Raw genomic sequence first — 10,911 nt, 5'->3', positions numbered from 1 at the left:
TGTCTGAAACACGTCCAGATGGAAAGAAAAAGGCCCTGCACAGCCCCAGTCATTAACCACTTAAGACAGGGGTCTTCAACAGGGGATCCGAGACCCCTAGGGGGTCCTCAGAGTTACAACAGGGGGTCCGCCAAATCTTTGTGTGATATGATTCTTTTTTTTTTACATTAACCACTTGAACCCATCCCTTTTCTTTAACCTTGAACTTTAGCCAAAAATAGCAGATCTACAAGCTCTGCGAGGCGTTGTTGCAACAGTTTTTGTGAGCTTGTAGATCGGCTATTTTTGGCAAAGAGTTATAGGTGTAGAGGGTCAAAAGAGCAGCGAAAGTTTATCTGAAACACAATTTTATACAATATAGAGTAGGGGGTCCCTGCTTCATCTCTCTCTCAGCTAGGGGGTCCTTGGCCTGAAAACGTTAAAGACCCCTGCCTTAAGACTTATATACTTTGTCTTATGACGGTGTCGCTTGTAAAAATGGCATTGAACATTTCTGGCCCATTTACCTTATGTAAATGCAGGGGCGCCAGGTTGGAAGTTGTTAACACGGGGAGGAGGGAAAAACAAACACTATTTAGACCCGAGCTCTTCATTATTATGACAAATGGGGCGAGCAGTGTGGTAGCGTGGTGCCAGACATGCTGACGACCTCCTCCTCGGGCCGTCTGAGGCTCACGCACGCCGGTAAACACCAGCTTGTTAAGGCTCAGGGTTCCAGTCATTTCCTGCACTGTTGCCCGGAGGAGGATGAAGGGGAAGCAAATGGATGCACGTGAGAAAGAGAGAGGTGTTACGTCTGAACCACTGGGTCAAAGAATCTCTGTGTGTTTGCAGTCAGAAGGTGTTGTGTGGAAGCTCATAAAACCAGAGGCTCTGCAGCGCCATGCAGCCAGAGAGGTGGCTTTATTACGCCGTCTCTCCACAAGTTTCTGAAGTCTCCTGAGTCCTGAAGGGATCTAAAAGCCTGAGCACGAAAACATTTAAGCGTCCTGTGTATAATAAAACATTGTGTTTCTAGTGACTAAAAGAATGTTTTCTAGAGATTACACTGGAGAAGCCACACACATGAAGTGCATTTATTTAGAAGCCTGAGGGAGGCTTTTTAAAGTGACTCCCACTTGCCAGGTTTTTTTCAGCAGGTCACTCCTTCTCTCTGCATGGGGCCGCCTGAGGAACGCTTAAAAGCATCTGAGGAGTGTGTGCTCCTCCCTCAGAGCCTCTCCTCATTCACACACACACATACAGTAGGCATGCATACAAATGCAGACACAAAGGACGGTCAGTAGTAGGCTGGCTGGCTGCTATTTAGGCTCACTAGAGTGAAAGCCTAGTAGAGACAAACCTCACACACTATACGTAATACTTATTAGATACAAACATATAGGATTAAAAAAAAAACTATAACAACTGGTCTCCGGGATTAGAAATCCAGTCACACAGCAGATCAGAAAGTCCTGCTGATCTGGGATCAGTTTGGAAGATCTGAAAATGGGATTGTGGACGTTGCTGATCGTGGCCTCGCAGCTGGTCTTGAACCTGTGGGGACGTGTGGACGGCCAAGCTGAAGGTGAGTGACAAGACCTGGAACTGTGCCATTTTTAGATTTGAACTAAAAAGCATTATTTTACACTTTGGGCTATTCAAAAATAGCAGATCTACAAGCTCATAGCGCGGCACCGAGTGCCGCGCTACGAGCTTGTAGATCTGCTATTTTTGAAAAGTTGTGAAAATGTGTGCAAATCTTTGAATATATATATTTTTAAAGCGAACATTTTTAACTCAAATCGTTGCTTCTGGGGGTCCCTGGAACAACATATTTTGATGGGGTCCGCGGCCAAATACATATAATTGTGGGGGTCCTTGACATGAAAAAGATTGAGAACCACTGATATAGAAACATACGTTTTTCAGAAAACTGTTGAGATTTAGGAGACATGTAGAATCGGCTTCAGGTCTCAATGGGTTAATGAGTTTATTGGAGTTAACCTAATGTGTTATTGAACGTTCATAGCATGTTCAGCATTAAGCAAGGAAGTAATTAGTAATGATAAAGCACATTAAATGACAAAGCCTCGTCAATGTTGGCGTGGCAAAAAAACTTAAGCCAGAAATGACTTGGGATGGGATGTGAAAAGTGACAGTTTAAAAGGCCCTCTTTTACTTTGGCCCGCGTTAAGATTGATTAAAGCATTTTATCTGACGCGTAAAATGTGATTTTATCCTCCACTCCCATTATCTGTCAAATAAAGACTTCATTGTTGTGCCTTTGGGCATTCTAAAAAGCACACTCTGAGCTGCATGAATAATGGATCTAACAGACCACCGCTGTATAATGGAATAGACCGCATCCCGACCCAAAGTCCACACAGAGAGGAGACACAGCGTGCCATGTGATACTCAAAGCAGAAATAATGTTTTGATAGACACGATATCCTGTGGCAGTGGTCAGGAGGAAATTTAGAGGACATGGCTACTGACGAGAATGTTATGTAATGGTTGGATACAGGTGACGGATGATGATAGCGTGTGTGTGTGTGTGTGTGTGTGTGTGTGTGTGTGTGTGTGTGTGTGTGTGTGTGTGTGTGTGTGTGTGTGTGTGTGTGTGTGTGTGTGTGTGTGTGTGTGTGTGTGTGTGTGTGTGTGTGTGTGTGTGTGTGTGTGTGTGTGTGCGTGCGTGCGTGCGTGCGTGCGTGCGTGCGTGCGTGCGTGCGTGCGTGTGCGTGTGTCATATCAAACCACTTAAGGAGTACTTCATCCAAATAATGACTTCTTTTCTATCAATTACACAAACCCATGAAGCCTTGAATTCATGGAGATTTTTTTAGGTTTTGTCACATTCCTAAGACAATAATTTGATGACTGGCGGAAAGATGCTAATGTATCCTGTAGGAGACTCAAAGGAGTCTCTTTGAGTCTCCGCCGGTCATCAAATTATTGTCTCCGGAATGCGACAAAAACTAAAGGATCTCCATGAATTCAAGGCTTCATGGGTTTGTGTAATTGATAGAAAATAAGTCATTATTTGGGTGAACTACTCCTTTAAGACTGTTTTATACTTTGCTATTTGAAAATAGTAGAACTTTCAAAAAAGAAGTGTGTTAGAAAGACAGAGAGAGAGAGAGAGAGAGAGAGAGAGAGAGAGAGAGAGAGAGAGAGAGAGAGAGAGAGAGAGAGAGTGGGGGGAGGAAGAGGGGGGAGGGATAGACAGGGGGAGAGAGAGAGATTGCAAAACAATGGGGAAAGGGAGACAATTTGAGTAACTACATCGCAGCATGCTCCTCAAACCAAAACCAGATCTCCCCATGCCAGGTGTCATGAGCTCACAGGGGGTTAAGCATGGTCTGGCATGGATTTAAAACACACTCCAAACTATCTGCACACACATGGGAGTAATCACTCTAATCAATGTCTCCAGCACTGCATGAACTTGAGGGAAACATACACACTTCTAAACATGCTACGTGATGTATGAATGCTATGCATGGCACACATGTTGAATTGCTCTCTCTTGCACACACAGACATTGTGCTTTGAAAACGGCACATTGTCTGCATATGTGCTGAATTTCCTTCACTGCCATCAAAAGGAAGCGACACTGTAATAAAAATTAAGCTACAATAATATTTCCTGAAGTCTCAAGAGGCGTCATGTCTGAACCTCTGAAGTCTACATACTTGCAGTGGTGGCCAGTAACTAAGTACATTTACTTGACTACTGTACTTAAGTTCATTTGTATATGTTTGTATTTTTGGATACTACATTTCAAAGACATATATTGTACTTTTGGCCTGCACTACATTTCTAGGAAGGGGAAAGTACATTATGAATTGACTGCTTAAGCCCCATTTCAAATGTAGTGGAAAAAAAAGCAGATCTACAAGCTCACAGCGCGTTGTGATGTGAGTCATGTGACATACTATGAGCTTGCAGATCTGCTATTTTCACTTAGTTTTTTGTTTTGTTTGGGGAAACTGTCTAAATTTAAATACAGGGAAAAAAAGAAAAACATATTTTTTAAAGCAAATACTACAATACTTTAACTCAAGTACAAATCTGACTGAGCAATGTTCACTTGTAATTGAGTAATATTTGACCAGGAGTATCTATACTTTGACTGAAGCACTGAGGTTGAGTACTCTGTCTATACCACTGCAAACTTTGTGAAAAGGGGAAAACGAAGGACATTCCCCACTAACTAACTAACAGTAAGAGGAGGCTTAGCTTTTATTTAAGGAAGAAGAAATGTCTTAATGGGATTCAGTTGGAGTAATTTTATGTACCTTGTAGTCTGAGGTTAACTGGGGGGTGAAATGAGAGGGCTTTCTGAGGGGTCCCACGGGTAAGAAACCTTGACCCTCACAATGGCCTCTGTCCAAAAGACAGATGACGTGTGTGCGTGTGCGTGTGCGTGTGTGTGTGTGTGTGTGTGTATGCTTAGTTTCTTTTAAAAAAACACTGATGGCAACCTTTAAACTCAAGCAGCCACAATTTATGGGCCAAGTCTCGTTGAGCAGTGGTGGAAGTACTGGGATCAAAATATACTTAAAGTACCGAAAGTATAAGTACTCATTATACAGAATGTCCCATTTCAAGTTCTTAATGTATAAAAATATTTTGAAAAAAGGCGATCTACAAGCTCACAACGCGTCGCATCGCGACGCATTGTAAGCTTGTAGATCTGCTATTTTCAAATAGCCAAAATATATATAGTATATATGTATAATGTGTGTATAATGTATGTTTAGTAATAATAATCTAAATCTACAAATAATTGTAGTGGAGTAAAAGCACATTTGCCTCTGAGATGTAGTGGAGTAGAAGTAAAAGTATAGACAATTGGAAATACTCCAGTATAGTACAAATACCTCGAAACTTAAGTAAAGTACTTGAATACGCTCGTTGAGTCAGCCAGAGATAGTTGTTTGTATGTGTCTCATCCGGTGAGATGGGTAGACAGTGTAGTGTTGAATGCTAGACTGGCATCACCAGACAGACAGACAGACAGACAGACAGACAGACAGACAGACAGACAGGCAGGCAGGCAGGCAGGCAGACAGACAGACAGACAGACAGACAGACAGACACAGAGGGAATGAAACATGAGCTTGTAGATTTGCTCCGTTCCCAGGCTGTTTGAAAAGCCTTTCAGTAATCAGGACAGTCATGCTATTAAGGAAAGGTGAGGTCGAGCAGAGAAGATACAGCCCAAAGAATGGCTGGTTGTGTGTGTGGTACAGTCTGTGGTTAACTTAACATGCCCTTTTAAACCACCCGTTGTCTGGCTTCCTAATGTGCTGCAGTATGCCACTGGAATCAGTGGTGGAAAAATACTCAAATGTTTTGCTTAAGTAAAAGTTTCAATACTGCAATGTATAAGGTACTCTGTTACAAGTAAAAGTCCGCAATTCAAAATGTACTTGAGTAAAAGCACAATAGTATTGGTATCAAAGGTACTGAGCTTACCAAAAGTAGAAAGTACTCATTATGCAGAATATCCCATTTCACAAAGTTTTCTAATGTATAAAATGTATAAACATCTTTTGAAAATAGCAGATCTACAAGCTCACAATGCGTCGCATAGCGACGCATTGTGAGCTTGTAGATCTGCTATTTTCAAATGGCTGAAATGTATATAGGGCTGAAGTGGTTTTGTAAAAAAATCGACAAAGTAACCAGTAACTAAAGATTTCAAATAATTGTAGTGGAGTAAAAGTAGAATATTTGCCTATGAGATGTAGTGGAGTAGAAGTAAAAGTACTGAAAATGGGATATACTCCAGTAAAGTAAAAAAAATACCTCAAAATTGTATACTTAAGTACAGTACTTGAGTACATGTACTTCGTTACTTTACACCACTGCTGGCTGAAATGAAGAGGGGGACATTGGGGGCAGAAGGTATAAAAAGAAAGAAAGAAAGAACGAAAGAAAGAAAGAAAGAAAGTGAAAAGAAAAGAGCTCATGTGGGGATCAAGCTTTGCAGTCTTGGCTGAGAGAAAAGGCAATTTCTGGGAGCATTTGGGAGCAATTTGGTGGCTCACGACAGCAGCCCGTCGGACCGCTGTGAGAGGACACTTGTGTATTCACGTTGTGTTCTGATGCCGGAGCAAAGAATTCACTGCACATCCTCCTGTGGCTCAGCCCAGTTCCTGACTCACTTTATTAACCCATTTAGACCGGGAACGCATCTGTGTGTAATTTTTTTAGATTTCTTTGTTGCTATTCAAAAATAGCAGATCTACAAGCTCATAGCGCGGCACCGAGTGCCGCGCTACGAGCTTGTAGATCTGCTATTTTTTTGGAAAAGAAGCCTGGAAATGTGTGCAAATATTTGAATATATATATATACATTTTTAACTCAAATCTTTGAATCTGGGGGTCCCTGGAACAATGTATTTTGAGATGGGGGTCCGCAACCAAATACATGGCATTTTTTTGGGTTCCTTGACATGAAAAAAAGTTTGAGAACCAGTGATATTATAGCAACATCGTTTTTTTTTCAAAAAAACTGTTAGGATTTAGAAGACATTTGTAGAATCCCCCAGAAGCAAAGATTTGAGTTAAAAATGTTTGCTTTAAAAAATATATATATTCAAAGATTTGAACACTTTGTCCACAAAAAAAAAAAAATAGCAGATCTACAAGCTCATAGCGCGGCACTCGGTGCCGCGCTATGAGCTTGTAGATCTGCTATTTTTGAATAGCCGAAGAAATCAAAAAATGACACACAGATGCGTTCCCGGTCTTAAAGGGTTAAAAGACATTTCTAACCAAGTCAAGAAGGTCTCTCTTGCATTTAATCCCTGCCAATACAGTACATTAATCCCTGTATTATACAGTAAGTGACAAAATTCCATCACAATGGCATTTCTATAATACAAGTACAATGTGAACAATGCATTTACTGAGAGAAACTCTGCTCAAAGTCAAGCTTTGAAAAGCCTACAATGACACAATACAACAGTGGTGAACAAAGTACTGAACCCCTAGTACTTGAGTCAAAGTATAGATACTCGTGGTCGTAAGTTAAAGTACTGGAGAACTTTTAGAAATACTTAAGTATTAAGTTATTAAGTATTAGTTAAGGGCACTGGGGGGCGTGTCTTCTCCTCCGCGTCATCAGCGCCCATACCCTAGGTGGGGTTGGTGAAAGGGCCTTTCTGTGTGGAGTTTGCATGTTCTCCCCGTGTCTCCTAGGGTAGTTATTACCCTCACAAAAACATGGTCGCTATACCGCCTCCCCCATGACAGCCGGGGCGCCTGATGGAGGGGAAGGGAACTGGTTGGAATAACGTGTTCCTTCCACGCGCTACGTCCTACCGGGGAAACTCCCCGCTGTCAGGTGACAAGAAGCTTAGTTGGCTCTCATGCATTGAAGGAGGCATGAGCTCAGCTCTGGGCTCCCTAGGCTGGCTGGGGGAGTGTAGCGCCCAGGATCGCTTAGATAATTGGCACCGGGTGAAAAAGGGTTACAAATACGTGGGATACAAAAAGTTATATAAAAAAAAAGTAAGTTAAGTATTCAAAAGTACAAATTACAAAGTAATATTTAATTATTTAATATCAAAGCATTGCTGCATTGACATTTTCCCACCAAAAATCGAAGATTTTCCAGTAATCTTCAGAAAACATCAATAACAGTGAAAATAGCTGCTCTACAAGTTCACATTGTGTCACATCGTGACGCGTGGACAGCTTTTAGATCAGCATATGAAATAGGGCTTCAGCAGTTAATTCATAATGGGAATATTCTTACCCTTCCTAGAAAGGTATAGTGGAGTCAAAAGTGCAATATTTGTCTTTGTAAGTAAATGTACTTGGTTACCGTCCACCACACTGCAATATAATAGTCACAGTTCTGTCTTGCCAAGGACAAGCTTATGTCTTTGAGACAGACAGACAGACAGACAGACAGACAGACAGACAGACAGACAGACAGATAGATAGAGTTTGGCTCAGACTCAGAGAGTAAAGCTTGTGTTGACTGATTATAACTGTATCTCACTGGAGCAACAAGCTCTCCCGCTCAATTATCATCATCTGTCTGTCTACTCAGCCTGTGTTTACTCTCAACTCCGTGATGTGAATACACATCATGGGCTGTCGGGAGAGAAACCTCATATCTCAGTGCCGTGGTGCTCCAACTTTTCCATGTCCAAGCACCACCAAAATAATATGTATTTGGCCACGGACCCCCATCTCAAAATGTACTGTTCCAGGGACCCCCCAGAAGCACAGATCGGAATAAAAATTTTTTGCTTTAAAACATACAGTATATATATATTCAAAGATTTGCACACATTTTCCACGATTTTTCTAAAAATAGAAGATCTACAAGCTCATAGCGCGGCACCGAGTGCCGCGCTATGAGCTTGTAGATCTGCTATTTTTGAATAGTCAAAGAAACTCTGTGATGTGAATACACTTCGGAGCTGTCGGACAGACACCTCATACCTCCGTATCTTTTTATGTATATATAAATGAATGCCCTATTTTTACTTCATCGGATGACAGCGTGTCGTGCAAAATATTGAAAATTGCCACTCACCATGAACATTTTAAAACATTTAGAAAGTGTTCACCTATAATAACATGCCCAAAATAGAAATGCCATGCAGGTTCAAAGTAAAACATTTTTCCATTTCCTGAAAAGTAACCGTTTTGTACGTACAAGGTTTTTACACCCAGCAGCAGCAACATTCCATTACTTATCATTGCTGTCAGGCAGAAACCTCATATCTCCATATTTCAACTTTTTATGTGTCACACTAAAGTGGCAAAAATAGCAGATCTACAAGCTCACAATGTGACACGTTGTGAGCTTGTGGATCTGACATTTTAGCTTCTTTTTTTTTTTAGCTTCAGTTTTTGGACTTTCCTCCCGACAGCATCATTCATCATCCATTACTTATGTGCTTTAAAAATAATAATTACTGTTTTTTGATAGTTTTGTTTAGACTGCACGCTAGGTTCTTGTTTTATGTTCCTGTGATCCTATAGTTTACTGAGGCACCACACTGATCCCTGCTTGTTGTCTCTCTGGATAAGAGAGCCTGCTAAAGGACTAAATTATAATTGTAAATTGTAATTATAACTTGGTGTAAAGCTACCATTTGTCTTCCCATTTGTCTCCTCTTAACCCATTCAACACGGGAATGCATCTGTGTCATTTTAGATCTATCAAAAACATATCAATAACCCATTATTTTATACTTTGGGCTATTCAAAAATAGCAGATATACAAGCAACAATATCGAATGCCACGCTATGAGCTTGTAGATCTGCTATTTTTAGAAAAATCATGAAAATATGTGCAAATCTTTGAATGTATAATATATTTTTAAAGCAAACATTTGTAACTCAAATCTTTGCTATAAGATAAGTTTAAAATATATATTTTTTTGACAGTTTTGTTTAGACCAGTGGTTCTCAACCAATGGTCCGGGGACCACCAGTGGTCCTTGGGGGGGGGGGGGTACCAGTGGGTCCCCAGCAAAATGAGTTAACATAGTGTCACAATCATTTTAACCACTTAGCTTTGGCTATTCAAAAATAGCAGATATACAAGCTCATAGCGCGGCACCGAGTGCCGCGCTATGAGCTTATAGATCTGCTATTATTTTGAAAAATCTTGAAAATGTGTGCATATCTTTGAATATATATATATTTTCAAGCACATTTTTAATTCAAATCTTTGCTTCTGGGGGTCCCTCCCTGGAACAAAACATGTTCAAACATGTTCAAATGTATATCAATTTAGGGGTCCATGGCATGAAAAAGGTTGAAAACCACTGGTTTAGACTGATGCTAGGCTATGCTTGTTTTATGTTCCTGTGAGATACTATAGTTTACTGAGGCACCACACTGTCTCTCTCTGCTATTTGATGTATGTTTAGCTTGCTTGTTATCACTCTGGATAAGAGCCTCTTCTAAATGCCTAAATTATAATCCCCCCCCCCCCCTCCCCCCTCTGTCTCCCTGCAGTGTATGATCTGCTCACCTCGCCCGACTGCCTGCCAGACCTCCTCCAGGGGGGGCTGATCGAGCAGGGCGTGAACGAGGCGTTCATCCTGGCCACCTTCAAGCTGCAGCCCAAGACGGGCACCACGGTGTTCGGCCTGTACAACCCCCGGGACAACAGCAAGTACTTTGAGTTCACCGTGCTGGGCAAGCTCAACAGAGGTACATGGAGGAGGAGGAGAGAGAGAGAGAGAGAGAGAGAGAGAGAGAAGCGTGTATAATGTGGTTTAGACACCGTGCTGCATGCCTTAAATATCTATCCGCTATGCTTCTAACTGAGGAGGAATTTTGAGGATGTAACTGTGGTTCCAGTGGGAATCAAGATGTTTGAATTTCAAGGAGCCCCCCACAACTCTGAGAGTGCACAGATGGAACCAAATGGATTTGTTGTACCAGTGGTTCTGGTTCAGAGTGTTTCTCATTTTCAATACTTTACTTCTACTCCACTATACTCAGAGGCATCTCAGAGGCAAATATTGTACTTTTACTACACTACAATTATTTGTCAGCTTTAGTACTAGTTACTTAACAGATTTAGATTATTATCAGAAAACATACATTAACTACTTCAGCTCTCTATATATTTCGGCCATTTGAAAATAGCCGATCTACAAGCTCATGCAACACATAGTGAGAACCACTCCTGTAGTTCTCAGTGTGTATTCCTCAGCATAGATCTCTGTTATTTATTTCCTTCTCAGTAACACCATCTCAGATCAATAATTTCCTCCCTCTCACCTGCATGTGTGCATTATTCATTTAATCAATTCTTCTTCTCATTTAAATGCACCTCCCCTCCCCCCCAACCCCGTCTTCATCTTGTCACCTTTCCCCCCAAACTGTCACCCTCTCTCTGACACCTCCATTACACCCCCCACCCCCCCCACACACACA

The 10,911-nt window shown here is 41.3% G+C and overlaps 1 protein-coding gene across 1 annotated transcript in view; it reads left to right on the top strand.

Moving 5' to 3' along the window:
- The first annotated feature begins 748 nt into the window (after positions 1-748).
- The window catches only part of thbs4b (thrombospondin 4b), a 32,454-nt gene continuing 22,291 nt past the window's right edge, over positions 749-10,911 (top strand). Inside the window, exons 1-2 of the mRNA XM_084047523.1 lie at positions 749-1,567; positions 9,982-10,179. Coding sequence (XP_083903649.1) covers positions 1,489-1,567; positions 9,982-10,179 — 277 coding nt within the window. The 5' untranslated portion in view covers positions 749-1,488. The remainder of the gene's footprint in view (positions 1,568-9,981; positions 10,180-10,911) is intronic.

The sequence above is a fragment of the Gymnoscopelus microlampas genome, assembly GCF_963454915.1.
Source record: "Gymnoscopelus microlampas genome assembly, chromosome: 21".
In the NCBI taxonomy this organism is placed as follows: Eukaryota; Metazoa; Chordata; class Actinopteri; order Myctophiformes; family Myctophidae; genus Gymnoscopelus; species Gymnoscopelus microlampas.
This window is presented reverse-complemented; position numbering and strand designations above follow the sequence as displayed.